Source organism: Pantherophis guttatus, chromosome 17, assembly GCF_059756535.1.
Source record: "Pantherophis guttatus breed Tessera chromosome 17, ASM5975653v1, whole genome shotgun sequence".
Classification (NCBI taxonomy): domain Eukaryota; kingdom Metazoa; phylum Chordata; class Lepidosauria; order Squamata; family Colubridae; genus Pantherophis; species Pantherophis guttatus.
The window spans coordinates 16,381,901-16,407,711 of NC_142079.1; the positions used below are offsets into that span (position 1 = coordinate 16,381,901).

At 47.3% G+C, this 25,811-nt stretch overlaps 3 protein-coding genes across 3 annotated transcripts in view; 2 read left to right on the forward strand and 1 right to left on the reverse strand.

The window, feature by feature from the left end:
* SLC5A1 (solute carrier family 5 member 1) overlaps positions 1 to 3,986 on the forward strand; it is a 42,136-nt gene extending 38,150 nt beyond the window's left edge. Inside the window, exon 16 of the mRNA XM_034438518.2 lies at positions 3,903 to 3,986. The gene's annotated coding sequence lies outside the window, so the exon portion shown is untranslated. The remainder of the gene's footprint in view (positions 1 to 3,902) is intronic.
* A 2,030-nt stretch (positions 3,987 to 6,016) lies between these two features.
* RSPH14 (radial spoke head 14 homolog) overlaps positions 6,017 to 25,811 on the reverse strand; it is a 106,343-nt gene continuing 86,548 nt past the window's right edge. The window contains exons 4-6 of the mRNA XM_034438521.3: positions 8,927 to 9,152; positions 8,620 to 8,756; positions 6,017 to 6,298 (exon numbers count right to left, since the gene is read on the reverse strand). Coding sequence (XP_034294412.1) covers positions 6,060 to 6,298; positions 8,620 to 8,756; positions 8,927 to 9,152 — 602 coding nt within the window. The 3' untranslated portion in view covers positions 6,017 to 6,059. The remainder of the gene's footprint in view (positions 6,299 to 8,619; positions 8,757 to 8,926; positions 9,153 to 25,811) is intronic.
* Positions 21,986 to 25,811, forward strand: part of GNAZ (G protein subunit alpha z) — a 77,575-nt gene continuing 73,749 nt past the window's right edge. Inside the window, exon 1 of the mRNA XM_034438519.3 lies at positions 21,986 to 22,478. The gene's annotated coding sequence lies outside the window, so the exon portion shown is untranslated. The remainder of the gene's footprint in view (positions 22,479 to 25,811) is intronic.

Consider the following 25,811-nt stretch of genomic DNA (forward strand, 5'->3'; position numbering starts at 1 on the left):
ACACTAGTGTGTCCCCAAAAATGTTGTGGTGTGTAACTTTGACGTACATCATAGATTTGCCATCATTGATCTAGTTGAAACTCTGCCTTTTGCAGGTTCTACAAAAGTATTTTGGACAAATGACTATCCAGTCTCTGTTTGGATGGGAATGAACCACCTCAAGAAGAACAATTCCAACATTAGGAAGTAGCTCCTCATCTTTAATCTGACTCTATTTCTCTGTAACCTCATCATTTGGATTCTGCTCCTGTATTCTGGGAAGACATGTCCACATCTTCCCCAATGTAACAACATGTTAGATAGTTGAAAATGCACCATCACGACTGCCCTGTTTTCTCTTTTGCAGACTAAACATCCACGGTTCTTTAGATAATCCTCAAAAGACTCAGCTTTCTGTCCCCACAAAACCTTGATAGTTGTCCTCTGAACTCCCTTCAGTTTGTTTACATTTCTTTCTGTTAAATTTCCATCCTATTTGTTTCACTTCATTATACAAGCTTTCCTCAATCTTCTTGACCCTCCTCTTTCTTTTCTAGAGTTTTGTGTTTCTTTTCAAAACTTTTGTGTTGTGTCATCTGTACAGTTGATAATAGCCCAACAGAGTTGGAAGAGACCTTGGAAGTCTTCTAGTCCAACCCCCTGCTCAAGTGGGAAACCCTAGACCATTTCAGACAAATAGTTGTCCAATCTCTTCTTAAAAATCTCTATGATGGAGCACCCACTGATTAATTGTTCTCACTGTCAGGAAATTTCTCCTTCGTTCTTGGTTGCTTCTCTCCTTGATTAGTTTCCACCCATTGCTTCTTGTCCTACCCTCAGGTGCTTTGGAGAATAGATTGACTCCCTCTTCTTTGTGGCAGCCCCTGAGATATTGGAACACTGCTGTCATATCACCCCCTAGTCCTTCTTTTCATCAAACTAGACATACCCAGTTCCAGCAACCGTTCTTCATATGTTTTAGCCTCCAGGCCCCTAATCATCTTTGTTGCTCTTCTCTGCACTCTGCACTCTAGAAAGAGTCTCAACATCTTTTTAATATCATGGCAACCAAAATTGGATGCAGCATTCCAAGTGTGGTCTCACCAAGGCATTATAAAGTGGTATTAACACTTTGTGTCATCTTGATTCTATCCCTCAGTTAATGCAGTCTGCTGGCTCATATTGAAGTACTTGCTCCTTAGACTCCTAGATCCCTCTAAGTTATTGCTATTGAGCCAGATTCCACCTATTCTGTACCTGGGCATTTGGTTTTTCTTGCCTAGATGTAGAACCTTATGTTTCTCACCATGGAATTTCATTTGGAATTCATTACTTCATTCAGGTTTGAGTGTGACAGTTCACCTGATGCTCCTTTCCAAACCGATATGAAGCTTGGTATCTCTGTGTGTGAATATTTGTTCAATTATGAATACACCTAAGTAGGTACCATCTAATCTTTATTTTGATTGACTACCAATTGCCATCAACTTGGTGTTGACTCTTCATGCCACATAATTGGACCTTCTCCAGAATGGTCTGGCCCTAACTCTGCCCTTCAGGTCTCCCAACAATGTGCCTTATAATTGACTTCATCCTCTTTGCTGCTGGTCCTCCTTTTCTCTTTCTTTCCACCTCTCAGCATTATGGCCTTCTCAAGGTAACTGTCTCATTGCACAACGTGTCTGAAATAGGATAATTTGAGCCAGGTCACTTGTGCTTCAAGTGAGAACTCTGCATCGATTTGTTCAGCGATTCTTTGATCTGTTCTCTTGGAAATTCTCCAAATCTTCTCCAAACCTAAAGTTCAAAGTATTGCTGCTATCTTGTTTTGTTAATGTCCAACTTTCACTGTCATAGGATGTCACCTTGCCTGACTAATTCTGAGTTGGCTAGTTAGACCATATTTTACCATTTTATTAAAAGAGGATATGACAAGAAATGTTCTAAACCGTTGGCTGAGTTCCCCTGAGTCCATGGCATTTCCTCAGCGGACCAAGCTAGTCACTCTGTGAAGGAAGGAGAGGCATCTGTCAGGACTTGTTTGTGGCAGCCTCACACTGGCTCCTTTATTAGCTGTTGCTTTCTCTGGCGCTATTGTTTTCTACACGCTCACAAGCAAGCCGTTTAATAAGCTACTCAAGGATCTTGCTCAGAATATACTTCAAGCTGAGAAATGTGCAATTGCCTGGATTCTCTTGCTTCCCTTTTTTTTAAATGTAGCCCCAACCTTTTCTCTCCTCCAGTCTGTCTTTTCCAGGAGGTCTTCAAGATTAGAGCGAGTGGTTCTGTGGGCACCTTTGCTGGTTCCTTCAGGGACCTGGGATGCAGTTTTTCTGGTCATGGAAGCCTGAATTCGTTTAAATGAGCTAAGAGTCATTTACATCCCACCTTGTCTATCTCGAACCACAGTTCCCCCCATCCATTAATGGCAAAGTAACAGTCAGCAATGGTTGTGTTTATCTTCTAGGAAAGAGCAGACATAAAACGTGTTTTCAGATGCTCTACTTCTTCCATCCTCACCTCTTCACAATTCATCCATTTTCACTTTCAACTTCTTTATTTCTGCCTCGCCAAGCAAGCTTCTCCTTCCCCTCTATTAAGTTTGGAATAAGTGGCAGCCTTGGAGGGGATGTCCCGGTCGGATGTGTTGCTCTTATTTCAGTCTCATCCCATGAGTCAGCGATGCCTGAGTGAATTCAGAGCCTCCTTTGCCAGCATTTGTTTGTTTCCCATCGTGCCCTGGAGTAGAAACATCTGAGGTGATGCCTGGTGCTCCCTCCTGCCTTTGATGTACTTCCCTGCCAGTCTCCAAACCCTCTCCCCCCTTTTGTCCCTCCACTCTTTCGCTTCCCCATTTGTCCTCTGCGTTGTTGGCTCCAGTCCTTGATGGCATATTTGCTCTTGGAGAACATTAGTCCAACTCCTGCCTGGGGTAAGAATCCATTAAATACCATTTTCGTCAATACAACAGCCTCCCTGACAGATGGCCATCCCAGCTTTGTTTAAACACCTCCACAAAGGAAGAGTTCCGTGTCGCCTGAGGCTGCCTGTTCCATCGTTGAACAGCTCTTAATATTGGGAAATGTTTCCTGATATCAAGCAGAAAGCTACTTCATGGTTACTCAAGCCCAGTGTCTTGCCCCATTTTATGGGGAAGGGTCAGTAAGCAGGAAGCATTATCTTCCTTTGCTCATCCGAGGAATATGGAAGCAATAAAAGTCACAGAATAATAAAATCACGGGGCCTTCTAGTCCAACACCCTGCCCAGAGTAGGAATTGTTGTACTATCCCAGACAGAAGGTATCCAACCTTCGCTCGACAACTTCAAGGAATAACTCAGACTGTTCTGCTGCTCAATAGCTCTCACACCAGGAAATTTCTCCTTATTTTCTTCCTCTATGAAACTCCTTGCCTACCTTTAGGAACTCTGAAAATAACTTCACAGCCTCTTCCTTGGGATAAACTTTCACAGAAAGAACCTGGCTACATTCTTCTTTTGAGAAATGATGAAAGGACTGTCCAGACCCAAAAAGTCCACCAGCAGAATTGTAGATTTGGACAATGAAGATCAGCCCAGGGCTTTGGTTGCATGCTTAGGGTGAGAGACCAAGAAGCAGGTTAGCTGGATGAGTCAGGGCAGCTGAGGGAGGCCCCTTTGGGACTGAGACTGAAGGTGGTTTTGAATGTTTGTCGGTGTGCTTGTTTGCTGAGTGGGGGGAAGCGGTGCTGAGTACCCAAAGGTGCTGAGCCTCTCCTTGAGAGGATGTTATTATGGAAGTCCTTTAGCTTGCGTTTTAATTAAATCTAGGTAACTGTAACCTATGCCCATTCCTGCTTCTTTTACTTTCTGGGAAAACTAATTCCTGGCCATCTTCCCTGGAGCACCATTTTATCCAACTATCCCTCTGTTTGCTTTTTTCCAGTCTGAACATCCCTGGATTCTCCAGCCTGTCCTCCTGTGGCACATCCTCAAGTCCTTGTATCAACTTTGTAATATCGTTCTGGATATCTGCCCATATCTTTCTGGAAATGTGCTGCCCAGAATTGTACACAGTACTCCATCTGTTATATCCTGAATATGTATTGAGAAAGAAAATTTGAATTAAATTAAAAAATACTGTAAACAAGCCTCACAATGGATAATGAGATGCTGAAATAGTGGATAGCCTCTGTCTTTTAGGATTGACCATTAGCATCAAAGCAATCAGCAGCCAAAGAAGGTAGCAGCCGGACACTAGCTCAGCAATGAAGGCGTATTATGTGAGATGAAGCCTTCTGGGAGTCTACAACCCTGAGAATGGATGAAGAAGAAGACAATCAGCAGCGAGGCAGATGGATTGTAGCAGCAACACATGCACCTTCGTAGACCTCAAGGTCTAGGTTGGAGATAGGTCATCTTGAAGAAGATCTACTTATGTGATCATTAAAAGTTGATGCTGAGTTGATGGCAAACACTGATAGCTCTTAGTTTGTGACCACAACTGGGACGGGCAACTCAGACATTAAACAAAGCGGTTGCTAAGTGAAATTGTGGTTGTGTTTATAATCAATCACTCCAGCTGCGTCTCACCAGCACAGAACAGAAGGAAATCCTCCCCTTTGAAGCAGCTTCTTCTTCTGATCCAAACCAGAATCACCTGAGCCTTCCTAGTAGGGGTATCATAAGGCTTGGCTACGTCCTCCTCAGATGCCATAAATCCCCCAACTTGTCTGTGTCCTACCTTTTTCTCCCCTGCACTTCTCCCTCTGGCACCTCTCAGTCTAATCTTCCAGCCTGTTCAGAATAAATTGCAATTTCATTCTGTCCTCCTGGGTGTTGGGTAGATCTCCCAATTCCGTGTCACCTGCAGATTTGATCAGCAGCCCATCAATCCTTTTGTACAGGTCATTAATAAAAGTGTTGAATAACACTGGCGCCAAGATAGATTGTGGTAGAATCTCATTTGGAAACAAGCAACACAAATGCCATGCAGCTCGTCTCTTGCCAGGGCCTCTTCTCTGAAACGCTTCACTTTAATGAAGAGCCTGACCTGTTCCCACCAGGAACATCTGCATAGCCTGCTCCCTCTTTCCAGTATTCTTCTTCTTCCTGGGCCATCTCTCTTCTTTGTTGAAGCAAATTATTTCAATAATGATATTGGACAGAGTGAAGAAAATCCCACCTCTGTCCCAGCTCTTTCACCCCCTGCCAGTGTTTCATAATCCTTTACAGCATCCTTAAATCATTATCATTTATTCCTGCCTGAATCAATTAGGACAGATAGCTGCCTTATCATCCCATCCCATCCCGAGTTTCCCACCCATTTTCCTTAGGTCAACACGTCCCTCTTCACATGCTCTTGGGCCAACGGACTCCTGCATCAGTCAGACACAAGGCCAGGATCCTGTCAGTTCAGCAGGATTGGCCTGTGGGTGAAATCTCTGCATTCCCCAATGTATTTATTTATTTATTGCCTCCTATCTCGCTGAGGGGCTACTCTAGGCGGCTTACAACAATAAAAGGAAGTAATGAAAAGAGTGTAAACAGATCAGAAGTAAAGAGAGCAATAAAATAAAGGAAAAGAACACAATGGGAACACTTCAATATGATCATCAAAAAGATGGACGGGTGGAGGGCAGAGAGCAATGAGGGTGGGGGTGGAGTCTGCCGTCAATCCAGCAGCCGCCTCCCCTTTGGACCCCAAGCCAACCAGCAGAGCCAGGTCTTCAGGAGGGTGGGGGAGGGCAGGATGTTGCAGAGGGAAGGCTGTTCTTTTGGATCCCACTCCCCAGTCAGAGTTCTCTGACTGACAGGATCCGAAGTAGGTCCTCTCTGCCAATCTGAGTAGGACGGGCTTGACCTAGTGGGAGGAGGTGGTTCCTCAGGTAGCCTGGCCCTGTGCCATTAAGGGCTTTAAAGGTCACGACCCATTTGCAGTTCTAATTCTGCTCCCCTTCTCCTTCACCCTGAATGAGATCAAAGGAGAGACCCTTCACCAGAGAGCTGCCTGTTCTCTCTTACCCAGTTGCACCTCAAACAAAATGGTTCCTGACAGCATCAGGGCTATTGTCGGTTTATTGCCAGTTGCTAAGAGGGCTTTCTAAGGTTTCCATTCAATGACCTGTATGGCGATCTGGGCTGCTCTCTGCACAGTCTCACTGGAGTCGTTCAGCCGCTTCCGGAACTCCGGTACATGCTTCAGCAGTGTCACGCGGCCTTCTGGGGCTTCTGACAACATGGTCAGGGCCTTGATGGCATAGAGGCGGACTTTGCTCTTGTCATCATGGATCAAAGGCAGAAGATACTCAATGGCTTCTGCATTAATAGCAGCGTATTTCCCTGAAATGGAGAGAAAACATGGTAGGGAACGAACAGGCTAGCCCAGCAGTGAGTGGTAAACCAAGAGGTGAGATGGAAGCAGCTGCAGCCAGAAGGTCTGAGTGGGCTTCCTTGCTCCCTTGGCATAACCCAGGGTTTTAGTAAAAACTGCCAGATAGGTTTCGCTTACTGTATTTTTCAGACTATAAGACACTCTGGACTATAAGATGCACCTAGCTTTTGGGGAGGAAAACAAGAAAAAAAAAATCTTCCTCTGCCTCCCAGCAATTTGCCTCCTTGCAGCAAACAGCAAACAGCCTGGTCAGCTTCAGCACAGCTTGATTTAGCACGAGCAGCTGATTGGCAGTTGGATCTGCCTCCCGGAATACCACCTATCAGCTGTTCCAGGCTGCGGGGATTGCCATTGGCCATCGCCACCACCCATCACTGCCGCCACCTATTGCCACCTCCTCGTGCCCTATTTTCAGCCTCCGCACGTCCCATTTTCGGCTTGTTCAAGGCAGCGGTGATCGCCGCTGCAGCCTATCCCCGCCTGGAATGGGCCAAAACTGAGGCACAAGGAGGCCGAAAATGGGTTGCACGGAGGTGGCGATAGGTGGCAGTGGTGATGGGTGGCGATGGTGCCGATGGGCGGTGGTGATCCCCGCAGCCTGGAACAGCTGATAGGCAGTATTCCAGGAGGCTGATCCAACCGCCAATCAGCTGCTCGTGCTAAATCAGGCTGTGCTGAAGCTGATCAAGTTGTTTGCTGCAAGGAGGCAAATTGCTGGGAGGCAGCAGCTGAAGGGTGGGGGCCGGTGGGTGGGCGGGGCTTCGGCAACATTCGCTCTATAAGACTATAGGAGCCTGGATAGCTCAACAGACAGAGCTCTGTAATTTAACATCAGCTGTCTGCAATTAAAGTAAGATCGAATCTTGCCAGGCTCAAGGTTGACTCAGCCTTCCATCCTTTCAAAGATAGGTGAAATGAGGACCCAGATTGTGGGGGCAATAAGCTGACTTTGTATAAATATACAAAAGTATGAAAACTATTGCACTGTAAGCCGCCCTGAGTCTTCGGAGAAGGGCGGCATATAAATCAAATTTAAAAAAAAAAAGACGTACAGACATTTCCACCCACTTTGGGGGGGCGGGGGAAGTGTGTCTTACACACTGAAAAATACGGTAGGTGAAAAATACTAGAAACTCATCCTGAAAGCAAAGGGGAAACAGAGGAAATCCTAGTCCCGCTTTTCTAAACATGCCTGAGCCCTTCCCTCTCCTCAGGATAATAAGCACAGCCCAGAGACTTCTGTTGGGGGCATAGAGAATTAACATGTCTCAAATAAAGACAGAGACAATGAGTGGAGGAAAGACCAAAGAACTGGCAAATAGTTCTTTGGAACCACAGGACAGTGATCTCCCATTGGTCCGAGAGCCGGGAGATGAAGGGACCAGGCAACATGCTCACAAACCAAGATCTCTTTATGTTTGATTTACAAAAGAGGTTTTGAAGAATCTTTAAGAAAGGACAAAGAAGAAATGAAAAGAAATCAAATTCTATGGCATTAGTTGATGGGATTGATTGATAGAAGTAAAATGAAGGAATATAAAGGTTTTTTTTTTTTAATTTGATTTATATGCCGCCCTTCTCCGAAGACTCAGGGCGGCTTACAATGTGCTCAGCAATAGCCTTCATCCTTTTGTATATTTATACAAAGTCAGCTTATTGCCCCCACAAACTGGGTCCTCATTTTGGTTGGTTTATTTGATCAAGAATAAAATAGATATGATGTCATTTCTGGAAACACATAATGGACTTGACACCAGGCTGAAATGATGATGCTTTATAGATTTGTGTAAAGAAATGGGATATGGGAAGAAGAGATCATTTGTTGCAATTTAGGTGAAAAGTTACTAAAATTGTTTATACTTGTGATGAAGGCTGGGGGTAACTTTTGTAAAAAAATTTCCTTTTGTTTTCTAAATTCTTTCTTTTCTATTTTTCTTTTTTTCTTTCCACCTTTTTCTTTTCCTTTGGTTTATATTAGTTTTTATCTTTTCAATTATAATTGTAATTATACTACATTTAATTGTTTTTAATTGTGATGAATTGGAAATCACGCCTCTATATGCTTTTATGTTTCTTTGCACTTTTTAAAGTTATACTTGTTTTCACTACTGTAAATAAAATCTCTACTAAAAATGGTGAGAAGGAAACACCTTAAGTGCAGCCCAAGCAGCACTTCCTGCAGCCCTGGCGCTTGCCCGGCTGTGTCCCTGGGAGGCCCCCCCTCCTTCTCTCCTATGGAGAATGGGCTGAGCCCCGCGGCCACACTCACCTTGGGTGGTCACTGCCGAATTCATGAGGGCCCCAGCAGCGTTGGCTCGCACCTCCGCATCCTCATCTTCCAGCAGGGTGACCAGGTCTGGAAAGACTTTTTCTTTGAAGACCATGTTCTTCCCCTCCAATGGGACGCTGAAGTGGGAAAACCATCCCTTTGGGTCAGCTGAGGCTGATCTACTTGCCTTGCCCTTCTGACCAGTCAACTAAGCCAGAGGGAAACAGCTCTTGGCAAACATGGAGCTACCCTGGAGCTCCTTTGCCATCTGCACCTCCGAGGTGCGCCATGTGCTGGTGTGCCTCACCTGATGGCCATGAGGACCTGGGCAGCCTTGCATCTGATGGCCCGTGAGGGATCCTGGAGCTTCTCCTTCAAGATAGAAACGGATCCTGTAGCCAAGGCCTCTAAGGCTTCAACTCGCAGGCAGCCTGTTAGAGTGTCCAGGATGAGCTCTTGGATGTCCTCCTTCTCGGTCTTCAGCTTCTGCACCAGCGATGAAACCAATCCGCTCTCCACTATCCCAATGGCCACTGCAAGAACAAAGAACAACTTACCCTTCCCTCTCCTGTCCAGCGGCCTGCAGGAAGTCAGAGCGCAGGGGTGGCCTTAGGGATTCCCTTCCTACTCTGCTGTCCTTACCATGGAGGGGAAGGGGAAGGGCATTCACCACTTATGACAAGAGCCCAGGGAAGAACATATGGCGCTATAAAAAATGGTGCTTCGTGTGATTTTTTTTTATCTGAAGGAAATATTTGCGCTATTGGTCAAAACAGTGACCTCTTTCTGCCCTCAAGCTCCCCTCTGGGATGTCTCTGAGACGGAGAGGTGACCTTCTAATCAACAATTCTCCACACTTGACCCAAGCGGCAGTTCTGAAGATTTTTGCAGCAGGTCATGTTAGTTATCGTTGTCATGAAAGAGGCAGGTAGACTTTGAGGATGGAGCTGGATGTTACCAAAACAAATCCTGTTCAGAGCTTCTGAACCTCAGTGAGTCAACTTGATGGATGAGCTGCACAGAAATCATGCAGGGCAGCATTTGAGGCCACCCTAGAAGCATCTTGGGAAACTCCTGCTCATCCTCTTCATCTTGTCCCATGAAATTCCTCCAGAGTATTTTGTCCTTTCTACTTTGGAATATTTACATGAAGCCCCCACAAGAAACCCTTCAGGGTTGGGGAACTGTGTCTCATCTTTATAGAAATGCCCCCCCCAGGATGAAGTCTTTTGCTAAGGGAATACCAAGGAAGTTGCCACATGCCTCAACTCAGTGAGACCGTCCACCTTCATACTTGGTCCTAGTCAATAGGCCAGAGGTTTCCAACCATGGCTGGCTGAGGAATTCTGGGAGATGAAGTCCACAAGTTGCCAAGTTGCCACATATGATCACGTGGACAAACGAACTGGGGCCCAATCCAGTCAAGGTCTCTTGATCAGGAGACAAGTTAGTACAGGAAGTCCTCAACTTACAACTATTCATTTGGCAATCATTCCACGTTACAATGGCACTGAAAAATAGGGACTTAAGACCTGTCCTCATACTTACAACCATCCCAACATCCCCACATGATGAAAATTCAGGCCTTTGACTACCAGCGTGACCATGGTTGCATCCTCCCAGGGTCACATGACCCTGCAAACTCCCAAAACAGCTTCTCACAAGCGAAATCAATGGGAGAAGCCCAATTCACTTAGGAACAGTATGATTCACTTAACAACCATAGCATAAAAGGTTGTAAAATCAGGCATAACTCCATCACAACCTCCATACTTATTCTGGTCCCAACTGTGGTCATAGGTTGAGGATTCCCTGTATGTTCTTGTAATTTGACTCAAAAGTCGAAGATTCCCGGCATCGCATTTTGGGAAGGTCATTGACAAAGTAGACCTTCTGTGTCTGGAGGGGAAGTAAGTTGACAAGAAAATACTGATGGGGCCAGGAATGATTGGAAAGGCTGGGCATGTTTAACTCAGAGAAGACTGTAGGTAAAGGTGATCATTGCCCAAGAAAGGTGTCAGCGTTCCAGAACAACCCAACTCCAATAAAAAACTCCGAGACAGGCATAATCTCAAATCTTCCATTTATTAGAGTAAGTATACTGGCACATCTGGGAAAACCCGAAACTGAGAGTTCCAGGTTTTCCCTCAGTAAATCAAAATCCCAAATCCAGGCCCTGCACCCCTCAGTCCATCTCATGGCCCAATCACCATCCGTCCCAACTTGAGCCATCACTGCAACCACTCCTCCTCCAGATGCAGGAACACCATGACCTTGATCGAAGGGTAGAATGCTATTATGTCTAACTACAATCATTCTACTAAATCCCCCCTCCTATTTTCCCAAGCACAAGAAGGTGGCAGCGTGGAAGCTTCCAGTGTTAATATGGCTTCCAAAGCTAACAAAAGGGCTATATAGTAATGTAGACAAAGAGGCAGAATTGTTCTGTGTTGTTCCAGGAGTCATGGGGATTAAATTATGAGGAAGACTTCAGTTGGATTTCAGGACGAATGGTCAACTGTTCAAGAATGGAACAGACTGCCGAAGGAGATAATGGTGTCTCCTTCATTGGTTAGTTCTTTCTGTGAACTAAAATACCCCAAAATGAACTCAGAATAACAAAATAACAGAGTTGGAAGGGACCTTGGAGGTCTTCTAGTGTCCAACCCCCTGCTCAAGGAGATCTTATACAATCCTGGACAAATGCTATGTCCAGTCATTCATTCATTCATTCATTCATTCATTCATTCATTCATTCTTTATTTATTTATTTATTTATTTATTTATTTATTTATTTATTTATTTATACCACCCTTCTCCCGAAGAACTCAGGGCGGTGAACAGTCAAAATAAACATATATATAAAAATGTGAATAGAAGCAACAAATAATAATTAAGTCAATTTGGCTTATCAGTTAAGTTACGATCTTCAGAATAAAATTTACACAATTAGGAAAAGGAAAGAAAAAATTAATTATGCCAGCCCGGCTTGGTGAAAGAGGAAGGTCTTAAGTGCCCGACGGAAAGTACGAAGATCTGGGATTATTCTTATCCCTGGGGGTATCCTGTTCCAAAGGGTAGGTGCCCCCACAGAGAAGGCTCTCCCCCTGGGAACCACCAGTCGACATTGCTTTAGTGATGGTACCCTGAGGAGGCCCACTCTGTGGGAGCGTACTGGTTGGTGGGAGGTTATAGGTTGCAGAAGGTGGTCTCGTAGGTACCCAGGTCCTAAGCCATGGAGCACTTTAAAGGTAAGAACCAACACCTTGAAGTGCACTCGGAAGGCCACTGGGAGCCAGTGCAGCTCGCGTAGGAGAGGTGTTACATGTGAGCGCCATGTCACTCCCAATATCACCCGTGCGGCTGCATTCTGGACCAGTTGGAGCCTCCGCGTGCACCTCAAGGGAAGCCCCATGTAGAGAGCATTACAGTAGTCCAGTTGAGAAGTGACGAGGGCATGAGTGACTGTGCATAAGGAGTCCCGATCCAGAAAGGGTCGCAACTGGCAAATCAGGCGAACCTGATAGAAAGCTCTCCTGGCCACAGCCGTCATATGTTCTTCTAAAGACAGCCATGTTTCCAGGACACCTAAGTTGCGAGCCCTCTCCGTGAGGGCCAATGACTCGCCCCCAATAGTCAACGATGGTATCAGCTGGCTATATCGGAACGCCGGCAGCCACAGCCACTCGGTCTTGGAAGGGTTGAGTCGGAGCCTGCTTCTCCCCATCCAGATCCGCACGGCCTCGAGGCACTGGGACATCACTGCAAGGGCATCACTGGGGTGGTCTGGGGTGGAGATGTACAGCTGAGTATCATCAGCGTAAAGATGGCACTGCACCCCAAAACCACGGATGATCTCACCCAGTGGCTTCACATAAATGTTGAACAGAAGAGGTGAAAGGACTGACCCCTGCGGCACCCCACAAGTAAGGTGTCTTGAAGTCGACCTCTGCCCTCCTGCCAACACAGACTGCGACTGGTCGGAGAGATAGGAGGAGAACCACTGTAAGAACAGTGCCTCCCACTCCCAGCCCCTCCAGTCGGCGCAGCAAGATACCATGGTCGATAGTATCAAAAGCCGCTGAGAGATCTAATAGAACCAGGATAGAGGAGCAGCCCCTATCACGAGCTCTCCAGAGATCATCAACCAATGTGACCAATGCCGTTTCAGTGCTGTACCAGGCCTGAAGCCGGACTGGAATGGATCTAGATAGACAGTTTCATCCAGGTACTGCGGGAGTTGTCGTGCAACCACACTCTCAACAACCTTAGCCACAAAGCGAAGGTTGGAGACAGGACAGTAGTTTGCTAGAACAGCTGGGTCCAAAGAAGGCTTCTTGAGGAGGGGCCTCACCACCGCCTCTTTCAAGGCGGAAGGCAAGAAACCCTCACTCAGAGAAGCGTTTATAATCCTCTGGAGCCAGCCTCGTGTAACCTCTCGGGAAGCCAGTACCAACCAGGAGGGACACGGGTACAATAAACATGTGGTCGCATTCAACTTTCCCAGTAACCTGTCCACGTCTTCAGGGGTCACAGGGTCAAACTCATCCCAAATAATATCCTCAAGACCCGCCTCCATCACTCCATCTGAACCTATCCAGTCAGAGTCCAAGCCTTCCCGAATTTGAGCTGATGGAATGTGCGGAAACCTGGTGGGCACATCTCTACGAGGGGGACCCCCCCTTCATGGCCCAACCAGGTCTCTGTAATACCCGCCAGGTCCGCTTTCCCCTCCTGAATTAGTTCACAAATGAGGGGGGCTTTGTTAGCCGCAGACCTTCTCGCAGAGCAAGAAGCTCAGCCACTGAGTACATCCGGTGACCAGGGGGTGATCTTAGAATGACCAAGAAGATGACATAAGTTCTGAGGTCCTGGAGAGAAGGAAGATGTAGATCAAGTCGTTGGTAGAGTAAGCTCTATTGTCCTTTCATAATAGCAGGAGGAGTCTTATGTTATTTAAGAACACCAAGGAAATAATGTCCAAGACTATCCTCTTAAAAAGGCTGGCTAGAGTATAATTGGCCATGGAATCTGATGTGCCAAACTTTCTGGTGGTGAATAGAGCAATGAACCGACTCCTGCAATATCCGTATCCTAGCTGTTAACTCTGCGTCCGACTGAAAGAGTTGATAGAGTATAGAGCCGGTCTATAGAATCCTGTTGGTGGTGATGTTATGAGAAGATGAGATGGATTAGCAATGGAATACAAGGAAGATGTAATTTGCTGCAGGATAATCAGTTAGATGGTCAGTGATCGATGACTCTTCTAAGACCAGACCAGGGTGGGGTGTGTGTGTGATATAATCGTTCATTCGCCATTACAGGTTTTCAGGGTCGGGTTTTTTTTTTATTCCCCCCCCCAACTTCAATTGGTCTTTATATGGATCACAGGTCGTTATGAGAACCACCCCTTCAAGTAAAACCAGGTATCCCGAGACAGTCCAGGAGGTTCAGTGAAGGTAAATTAAAGACAGATAGAAAGATATCCCAGCAGCACCTATCCAGGGCTGTCAAGGCTGCTACTGGATTTAGAATGTTTCCCAACGGCCAGCGCAGGACTCCTCCATCTCCACCTCCGCTGCTGCTGCCCTGAGCGCTGTAAACTTGCCACGGAGGCTCCAAATGTGCCAGGAGACCCCCAGCGCCTCGAAAGGACTACTCCGCCGCCGACGCGGTCGCCCCACCACCGCCGGTAATCCAGCTACAGCCCATAGGAGAAAAGACAGCAGGTCGCCACAAACCAGGCGCCGCTGCTGCCCCAAATCTCGCTGCCGTTGGCCTCCTCACCCTCGTGACACAGGAGAAATGCCGGTATAGAGAAAAACGCTGGCCCCGTCCCAGCCATGGCACTGCGGAGAGTGGAAAAGCCCTCAGCCGGCTGGCGGGAAGCTTAGACAGCCGGGTTGGGGGCGGGGACAATCCATCTAGCCCCCGAAGACTTCAGATGAAAACCTCCAGTGATGGAGCACCCACAACATCTGAAGACAAGCCATTCCACTAATTAACTGTTCTCACTGTCAGGAAATTTCTCCTTATTTGTAGATCGGTTCTCTCCTTGATTAGTTTCCATCCATTGCTTGTTTTTCTGCCTTCAGGTGCTTTAGAATAGGTTGACCCCTTGTTCGTGGCTCAAATATAGTGAGCTCCTGAGGACATCTAGGGAGATTCCTTGAGATCTCCCGGTGTGGTCAGGCCTACCTCCTGCCAGCTATTTGAAGTTTTGAGTTTCTAATGTAGCATGACTAACTTACAAATAGGAAAATTAAAACTCAGAACTCAATGTCCTGAATAATCCAATCAGATGCCTTCCAGGTGATTCTTACGGTCCTGTATTTACCAAGCAGAAAGCTAAAGCATCAGGGAAATCACTGACATGGTTGAGGACAAATCTAATAGATGGAGGGAGAACCTGAATTCATCAGGTGTCACAAAGAGGGAAAACCCCACTTCAGGATGCTGGAGGAAAAATCTGACAGCTCAGTTATTCTGATAATTGATTATCAAGAAAAAAATTGGGGAATCTTTCAAAAAGGTGTTTTGGAACTGAAGTTTCTGTTATAAACTTTAGGAATCTGAACAAAAATGTAAGCCTTTTTTGATTAAATCAGTTCATATGCCTTGATACTATTTATGCTGGTTTGTACAGGTTTGGCTTTGAACATATTTGCTTGTTAGAGCTGTGGGACTTAATTAGACATACAGCTTGTGATTTAATTTTCAGGAAATTTCTCCATTCAATCAATGCAAGGATGTCAAAACTTTCCGTACAACCACGTATAATAAATTGTTCCATGATACATTTTCCAGCTCTTACATTAAATTTTTTTTTATTTTTTTACCAACATTAAATTGGTTGAAGTTGTATGATAATGAATGACTATGGGGGGGGGGTAGTTCAAATGACAATTAAGTAGTTGACAAAAGTGGCCCTTTCAAAAGCTACAAGGAATGCAGGGGATCTTGCTAATAATATTTATGCTTTTGGAACTTGTCCTGCTCTTTCGTAGATCTCAAAGATCCTAGAAAGATGAAACAGTGCCAGGAAAATATAAGAATATTCCAGCTGGCTGACAATGTTTTGAAGACTTCCCTATTTAATGTGAGCAGATTAATTATGGTCATTCCACACTACCTATCTCTTTTGGATGTAGGCCAGGCCTCTGACCTTTTGTGAAAAGGAGCGAAAATTAATCTGCAGGTTTTACTTCCAGGGACGAACAGCTGAACTGATGTCTGGCTTCTTCAACAAAAAACCATTGAAGGAAAAAAAATCTCTTTGGAAATAGATGTGAAGGTGCTTAGGTTAACTTCTGTTGCAAATTATTCAATCTGTGTATTTGTCAACAAACCGACAAACTGTTCTTTTTTTCAGAGCAATGAGAAGCCCAAGCAAGCCACAGATCTCTACTCAAGAAAAAATTGAGAATTATATTGCAATTCCTGCCAGAGTGGCTTAGAGTTTTTTAAAAAAATCAGAAATAAAATGTTCATGATGCAATACTTAAATAAAAAATATTTCACCAATATGCTGATGATACTCAGCTGTATGTCTCGGCCCATAGTGAGTTAAGTGATGCCGTGTCCTCCCTCTTGCACTGTTAGGAGGCTGTTAGGGGCTGGATGGGGAGCAATGGGTTGAAACTTAACCCTGGCAAGACCGAGTGGCCCAGAGGGGTTTGGCTTAGAGAGAATTGCAACCTTTGGTCTTGGATGGGGTGGCACTACCCCAAAGAAACCCTGGGGGTTCTCCTGGACTCACGACTCCTGCTCAAAGAGCAGGTGGTGGTCGTGGCCAGGAGGGCCTTTGCGCAACTGCGGGTTGTGTGCCGGTTACTCCCTTTCCTATTTATTTATTATTTATTATTCAAATTTCTATACCGCCCTTCTCCTTTCGGACTCAGGGCAGTGAACAGCCAAGATAAAAACATCTATACAAACATCACAGTTAAAAATAAAGTTAAAATAATTTATAAATTTGGCCCATAATTTAAAACTTGTCAATTAAAATCAATATTAAAATTTTAAAACTAACCCTAAAATCAAGACAGACCAGCTAACTGAAAAAAATAAGTTTTTAGGGCCCGACGAAAAATCCGGAGGTCGGAGATCACTCGTATCTCTGGGGGTAGATTGTTCCATAGGGTAGGTGCCACCACAGAGAAGGCTCTCCTCCTGGGGGTCGTCAGCCGGCATTGTCTGGCCGACGGCACCCTGAGGAGGCCCTCTCTGTGGGAGCGAACCGGCCGGTGGGAGGCTATTGGTGGCAGAAGGCGGTCCCGTAAGTACCCTGGCGCTAAGCCATGGAGCGCTTTAAAGGTGATCACCAACACCTTGAAGCGCACCCGGAAGTCCACCAGAAGCCAATGCAGCTCGCGCAGGAGAGGAGTCACGTGGGAGCGCCCCGTCGCTCCCATAATCCCCCGCGCAGCCGCATTCTGCACCAGTTGGAGCCTCCAGGTGTACCCCAAGGGGAGCCCCATGTAGAGAGCGTTACAATAGTCCAGACGAGAAGTGACGAGTGCTTGAGTGACCGTGGGTAGGGAGTTAAGTGATGCCGTGTCCTCCCTCTTGCACTGTTAGGAGGCTGTTAGGGGCTGGATGGGGAGCAATGGGTTGAAACTTAACCCTGGCAAGACCGAGTGGCCCAGAGGGGTTTGGCTTAGAGAGAATTGCAACCTTTGGTCTTGGATGGGGTGGCACTACCCCAAAGAAACCCTGGGGGTTCTCCTGGACTCACGACTCCTGCTCAAAGAGCAGGTGGTGGTCGTGGCCAGGAGGGCCTTTGCGCAACTGCGGGTTGTGTGCCGGTTACTCCCTTTCCTATTTATTTATTATTTATTATTCAAATTTCTATACCGCCCTTCTCCTTTCGGACTCAGGGCAGTGAACAGCCAAGATAAAAACATCTATACAAACATCACAGTTAAAAATAAAGTTAAAATAATTTATAAATTTGGCCCATAATTTAAAACTTGTCAATTAAAATCAATATTAAAATTTTAAAACTAACCCTAAAATCAAGACAGACCAGCTAACTGAAAAAAATAAGTTTTTAGGGCCCGACGAAAAATCCGGAGGTCGGAGATCACTCGTATCTCTGGGGGTAGATTGTTCCATAGGGTAGGTGCCACCACAGAGAAGGCTCTCCTCCTGGGGGTCGTCAGCCGGCATTGTCTGGCCGACGGCACCCTGAGGAGGCCCTCTCTGTGGGAGCGAACCGGCCGGTGGGAGGCTATTGGTGGCAGAAGGCGGTCCCGTAAGTACCCTGGCGCTAAGCCATGGAGCGCTTTAAAGGTGATCACCAACACCTTGAAGCGCACCCGGAAGTCCACCAGAAGCCAATGCAGCTCGCGCAGGAGAGGAGTCACGTGGGAGCGCCCCGTCGCTCCCATAATCCCCCGCGCAGCCGCATTCTGCACCAGTTGGAGCCTCCAGGTGTACCCCAAGGGGAGCCCCATGTAGAGAGCGTTACAATAGTCCAGACGAGAAGTGACGAGTGCTTGAGTGACCGTGGGTAGGGAGTCCCGGTCCAGAAAGGGGCGCAACTGGCGTATCAGGCGAACCTGACAAAAAGCCCCCCTGGCCACGGCTGTCATATGCCCTTCTAAAGACAGCCGCGCATCCAGGAGGACACCCAAGTTGCGGGCCCTCTCTGTGGGGGCCAATGATTCGCCCCCAATAACCAGCGATGGCGTCAGCTGGCTATACCGGGACGCCAGCAACCACAGCCACTCGGTCTTGGAAGGGTTGAGTCGAAGCCTGTTTCTCCCCATCCAGACCCGCACGGCCTCCAGGCACTGGGACATCACTTCCAAGGCATCATTGGGATGGTCTGGGGTGGAAATGTACAGCTGAGTATCATCAGCGTACTGATGGAACTCCACCCCAAAACCACGGATGATCTCACCCAGCGGCTTCACATAAATGTTGAACAGGAGGGGCGAGAGGACCGACCCTTGTGGCACCCCACAAACAAGGCGCCTTGGGGTCGACCGCTGCCCCCCTGTCAACACGGATTGCGACCGGTCGGAGAGATAGGAGAACCACCGCAAAACGGTGCCCCCCACTCCCAGTCCCTCCAGCCGGCGCAACATGATACCATGGTCGATGGTATTAAAAGCCGCTGAGAGGTCTAATAGGACCAGAATAGAGGAATAACCCCTATCCCGGGCCCTCCAGAGATCATCCACCAACGCGACCAATGCCGTTTCCGTGCTGTACCCAGGTCTGAAGCCGGACTGGAGCGGATCCAGATAGACAGCTTCATCCCGGTACTGGGGAAGCTGTCGCGCCACCACACTCTCAACAACCTTCGCAATAAAGCGAAGGTTGGAGACTGGACGATAGAGCCGGATCCAGGGATGGCTTCTTGAGCAGAGGCCTCACCACGGCCTCTTTCAAGGCGGCCGGCAGGACACCCTCGCTCAAAGAAGCGTTAATAATCCCCTGGAGCCAGCCTTGTGTAACCTCCCGGGAAGCCAGCACCAACCAGGAGGGACACGGGTCCAATAAACATGTGGTTGCGTTCAGCCGTCCCAAGATCCTGTCCACGTCCTCGGGAGCCACAGGATCAAACTCCTCCCAGATAACACTCTCAAGGCCTGCCTCAGTCATCTCGTCTGAACTAATCCAGTCGGCGGCCAAATCTTCCCGAATCTGAGTTATTTTATCATCCAGATACTGTACAAAATCCTCAGCTCGGCCCTGCAAGGGGTCCTCCCGCACTCCCAGATGGAGGAGGGAGCGGGTCACCCTAAACAGGGCGGCTGGGCGGTTATCTGATGACGCAATAAGAGCGGCAAAATAGCTAGATTTTGCCACTTTTATCGCCACTAGGTAGGTCTTAATATGAGACCTTACCAGTGTCAAGTCAGACTCAGAACGACTGGCCCTCCAACCGCTCTCTAGGCGTCTTTTCCGGCGCTTCATCTCCCTCAGCTCCTCGGAAAACCAAGGAGCTAAGTGAGTTCGGTGCCAGGTCAGAGGCCGCAAAGGCACGACCCGGTCCAAAGCCCCAGCAGCTGCCCTATCCCAGGCGGCTACCAGGTCATCAGCCGAGTCATGAGCTAGAGTCTCAGGAAATGGCCCAAGCTCCATCTGGAACCTATCAGGGTCCATCAGGTGCCTGGGGCGGAACCACCTGGTCGGTTCCGCCTCCCTGCGACGGGGTACGGTGGTCAGAAAGTCAAGTCGAAGGAGCGAGTGGTCAGACCATGACAAGGGTTCAATATCTACATCCCCTATATCAAGGCCACTCAACCACTGACCAGAGATAAAAACTAAGTCCAGAGTGTGTCCCCCCATATGAGTAGGGCCGTGAATTACTTGGGTCAGGTCCATGGCTGTCATGGAAGCCATGAACTCCCGAGCTACCTCAGATGTTTCACCAATGGATGGCAGGTTGAAATCCCCCATGACCACAAGTCTGGGGGTATCAGCCGCCACCTCGGCTATAACATTGAGGAGTTCGGGCAGGGTCGTTGCCACGTGGCAGGGAGCCAGGTACGTGATCAACAGACCCATCTGCACCCCACGACCCCACTTCACAAAAAGGGACTCACAGTGGTCTCCCTCGGATCAAGACCTTCTTTTAGAATGACCGCCACCCCCCCGCCCCTGCCCTGAGCTCTCAGCTGATGAAATGCACGGAAGCCTGATGGGCACATCTCCACGAGGGGAACTCCCCCCTCATGGCCCAACCAGGTCTCCGTGATACCTGCCAGGTCCGCTCCCCCCTCCTGAAGAAGATCACAAATGAGGGGGGCTTTATTTACTACGGACCTGGCATTACATAACATCAGCCAGAGACTCGGGCGCTGAGACTCTAAGCAGCCTGGGTAACGGGAAGAGCTAAGGGGACCGGGGCACGCAATCGCTCGGAGATAGCGAGCACGTGCCCCCACCACATGATATGGCCCCCTGCTCCCGCCATACCTGCCCCTCCCACTCAGCGTGTTAATAGAGAAGCCCTCACTAGAGGGCATTCTAACAGTCCCCTTTCCCCCAGAGTCCGCACCCCCTACGGCACCATTAATAGCAGCCGGACTGGTCTCCAACCCCCGTGGGTTTTCCCCCAAACCCACATAACCTCCCCCACCCTCCGAACCCCTTAAAAGTCTATTTAAAAAAGTCTTTAAAAAAGCCCTCAATCCCCTTTTTGCAACATGCCACCTCTCAGGGTCCCAAGATCCGTCATTAAGGTGGGCCCTCGATAACATAGAGGGCCAGGCCTGCGAGAGGGGGGAGTCTCGCAGCGCAAGAAGCTTTGCCCTAGAATACATTTTAACACTAGAGTAATAATACAAGTTTGGCCTAGACATGGCCTAGGGGTTTATAATGATGGTTTCAAATGTCCAGGAAGCAAGACTAAGTTAATCGGAAGAGTCACCATTACCCTCTCACGGTAATGGGTAGGTAGACCAACAATCCCTACTCACAGTCACTCATGCCCTAGTCACTTCCCTTGTTGACTATTGCAACATGCTCTACATGGGGCTGCCCTTGAAGAGCATCCGGAAGCTACAATTGGTGCAAAATGCAGGGGACTGCATGGTTTTGTGCAGACCCCGGTGTGCCCATGTATCACCTCTCCTGCGGGAGCTGCATTGGCTGCCGATTTGCTTCCGGGTGCAATTCAAGGTGCTGGTTGTCACCTTTAAAGCCCTCCATGGCTTGGGACCAGGTGACCTGAGGGACCGTCTCTTGCCGGTCACATCTACCTGACCCACCAGAGCAGGGAGGCAGGGAATGCTGCGGTCCCATCCCCAAGGGAGATGCACCTGGTGGGAGCCAGAAGAAGGGCCTTCTCCGTGGTGGCTCCCTCTCTCTGGAACATCATCCCCCAAGAGATTAGAATGGCCCCCACTCTGACACTCTTCCAGAAGGCGCTGAAGACCTGGTTCTGCCAGTGGGCCTGGGGAACCCAGAGCAGGATGGAGCCCTTTAAATGGCTCGTGTGATCTGCTGTCACTGGGGCAGAGAGGTGATTTTATTTGATTCTTTTTTTATTAGTTTTATTGTTTTAAATGAGGTTTTATATTCTGTAAGCCTCCTTGAGTCTCCATGGGTGAATAGGTGGCGATATAAATTCAATGAATAAATAAATAAATAAAAATAAATAAAAAATTAAAATAACAAAGACAAAGACAAAACTAAAGCAGATTTCATTTTGAAAAGCAATAAAGCGAAACAACAGGCATGTTAAAAGGAAACCTCGTACTGGAGCCATCTCTGAGTGAACAGACTACTGCCAACTGTTTTCTCAAAGAAAGTCCTGTGGTTGGAAGGACCCAGAAAACAGGGCCAGAGTTAGGGGGCTGCCCCTGAGGAGGCACAGACCGGCCCCAGGAAGACTGGTCCCCCAGCTGATCGTCTGACAGGAGATGAGGGAAGACAATTCATGGACCCAAAGCTGTTCCCGGCTTTACAGGCTGAGGACGGCAGCTGAAATGGGACCAGTGGCAGCTCCTGGACGAACAGTGGGGCATTTTCAGGATTCAAGTCATGTGGCTGCTTTGAGCTGCCCCGCTCAACAATCGGGTAGCTGTTTTGAAAGCTCACCCTGCATTGAGGAAGACAATTGAGGGATTCTTAGGCCATGAATCAGGGGAGGCAGTGCTCTTGGTCCCAGGAGGGTCTGGGCTGGCAGAAATTGGGCAGAGGCTTTTTGTGCCAGAGAGGCCACCTGCATCGCTAAAGACCAGTGGATTCAGGGAAGAACCCCTGGCTGCACACCCGCTCTTCTGGGAGGAGGGTCTTCTGCTCTTCCTGGTCCTGGGGAACATCTGTCTGCAGTATTTTTGGGGGGTTGAGTTCGGTTTGTCGGCTCTCACCCAGTCTAGCCCAGTTTCCTGGCAGTGGTAAGTGGTTTATATTTTTCTTCTTTAAGCAAAATGCTGCCTGAACTCTACATTCTGATGCGGCATAAAACAATTAAATTTGCATATCGGGGGAACACGTCTAGCCATGATTTGCAGAGATTGGGGTGGTGGTGGTAGGCTGTGAGGTGGGGGCCCTGCGCTTACTAAAGAGATGGGGCTGCCCTTCAACCTCTGCTCTGTGGCTAAAGGCAACAGCAGCAGAGAAGGTGTGGTTGCCCCAGTAGCTAAGAGGCAAGATGGGGCACATTCAGGAGTAACTCGTCATTGGCAGCGACGATGGGATGGTGGTGTCTACGTGGGGATCAAAAAAAGGACAAGATGTACATGGAAAAAAGTGGGTGGGTGGGTCTTTGATTATATGTTGTTTGTGGCTGCCATCCTGACTTTTATGACCCTCCTTGTGGGCCAGCTGCAGTTTTCCCAGGGATCAGAAAAAAAGAAATACGCAGCCTGACATAATTAGATATTCAACTGATCCACAAAAAGAGGTAAGATAATAGACAGTGCATGGGACACTGTGGGGCAGTCAAGATGCTTAGAACACTTTCAAATATGCATTCAAGATGCAAAAGCAACATTTTAAATTTTTTGCACATATAAGATGACACATATTTGGTTTAAAGAATTGCAGAATAAGGTCATTTAACTTTTGGTATCTGATTTAAAGCCAATCCCTGTCAATTATATTCCAGAGGATCGATGGTCATTATTCATTGTGGGTCAGCAGCTGCAAGAATTAGATTAAGTGCAGCCAGGTGGACAATGGTTACCTTGTCTATGGGTTGATGGAGAAAGGGAGCAGATTTTATGCTTACTGTATATCCATAATTATACATTGGTCTGGGAAGGAAAAATGGATTCCAAAGGCAACGATTCCATTGCCTGGGATATGGGATATATGGGATTAAGGGAGTAAATCAGAGTTAATAAGCAGAGCCTTGATATTAGTGTTACCACATTCGACAGCTGTACAATCAGCTAGTTTGCTCTTGTAGGAGTATTAGGTGTGTTCACTTATAAAGTAATAAAAGTGGGATATAAAAATCTAATTAATTAATTAAAAGGGGCCCAGCCTAGTAAAATAGACCAGACTAAGAAAACAATGCCATATAGGCCAGTATACTCTTATTGTAGGAAATGTCAGTTATATTACTGGGGTGATGGGCAGCATGAATAGAGTAGACTAGACTAGACAAGAAAATAGAAGAGAAGAGAAGAGAAGAGATTGTAACAATTATAGCAAGATCATTTGCAAGGCTGAATGTGCCTCTATCATGTGAACTAAGGAGGGGACGGAGACCTTTTCTCCCATTATTTTCTCAGTGGGAGCTCCAGCCCCTCTTAACTGACTGTTGCCTTGGTAGCAGCTCTTCCTCCAGCCCTTCAAGGCCATTCCCTCGGTCCTCTACACAATGTCACATTTTGTCATTCTCGCCCCCGCAGATGCTTCTGAGCTGCCAAGTGCTTGGCAATCATGGCATTCAGTAGCCCTTGGCCTGGAAGAAGAGAGTCCTCTTTCTTTGGGTCCAACTTCTGCTCTCCTTCCAGGCATTAGGCCTGACCCATCCTCTTGCTCCTCTCTTTGCTGCTCCATTAGCTCCCTTTCCCCCCTCCATGCAATTGGCCCCGCTGCCTTCAGTTACTGCCTCCTCTTAGGTCTGCAGACATCCATCCGGCTCTCTAAAATCATCCCCTCATCTTGCTTCCCCTTCTTTAAAAAAAAAGCTTAAAATAAGAGAAGAACAAAAGGGCAAAGAACAAAAGAAAAGGAAAAAAAAGCAGTGACCTTGGCCTAAATCAGGGGTGGGCAACTGTGGCCCTTTTACAACCTGTGGACTTCAACTCCCAGAATTCCTGAGCCAGCTTGGCTGTCTCAGGAATTCTGGGAGTTGAAGTCCACAGGTTGTAAAAGGGCCACAGTTGCCCACCCCTGGCCTAAATCAAACTCCCAGTGAGACCCCATTGAGAGTGGATGATGGAACTTCCCGAAAGAAGCCCAGCCTCTTGGTCTTGCCTGACTGAGCCTGAATCTTTTCCTCCCCATGCAGACCCATGGCATCTGGCCATGGGGCCAGGACTTTGACGGCATCCTCGGCCCACAATTACTTCTGAATCCACACACACCTGGATCCTAGGAAAACTCTCATTTGTGGCTTTCTTGCTGATTTTGCTTGGCTTCTGCACCACTGTTCTTTCTCTGTGGAAGGCATCATATATAGACATCATATATAGTTTTTATCTTTCTGTATTTTACTTGCACACCAGCCAGAGTTGCTCTAAGAGGGAGATGGGCAGTTTCTAAAGTTGACATATTCACAAATATAAAATAAATAAATGAGAGGGTGGGCAAATGATGCCAAATGCCGACCTGAAATATGGGACTATTTGTGCCACCACTCCCAAAGAGAAGAAAGCAACCACGGAAACTCTGTGGGCACTTCCCAGGAGGCATCTCCCGTAGGTTGACCATTCCTGGTGGAAATCAACGCCTGGGTCTCAGGCTCCATGCTTAGGAGGAGCCTCAGGTTCTGCCAGAGCTGGGCCTGAGCACTGATAGCCAAAGGTAGAACCAGCCCTAGGCATCTGGAAGGAGGCCTGCCTTAATACTGACATGGGAGGTCAACAGGCAGACTGGAATGGAGGGAGGGAGGGAGGGAGGAAGGAAAGAAGGAAGGAAGGAAAGGAAGCAAAAGGTGCCAGACCCAACGGGCATTGCAAACAGCAGAGGATGTAAAAGATGCTGGAATGGAAAACCATCGTGCACAAACACACGGTCATTTCTGGGGCTTCTCCTTGGCACACTTATTCAAAGATAAGTTTACCTTCACTCCTGCATTTTCAAATTGTAAAGAGAAATATTTTGGGGGAAAAATCTCTAGAAAGCAGAGGCAGGAGGTGTGTGAGGAAAGATTTACAAGATTATAAGCCTGTTTAGTTTTTAGAATAAAAATGACTAACAGAAGATGAGAGGCTGATTAAATTATGAATGGTGACTTGCTAAAAGAACATACGAGGCCAATAATCAAGTGAGATTAGTCAGATGTGCTGAGTTCACAATTGTTGCACTTGGAACAGTATTCACAGTAGCTGGATTAAAACCACCCTAGGTACCTAACAACCACTCAAGCCCACTTAAGTCCGAAGGATAATTCAATTCAAGGAAGAGCTGCTGTCCCTGGAATAGCGGCATTCCCAAAATATACCTTTCCAAGAATTTCATATATTACTGTGGGTGCTGAAAGCCACTTTTATCCTGTTCTGAATAGAATGTTGATCATTCTTTCTTTAACAGTAAGCATTGCTTGAAAAGTG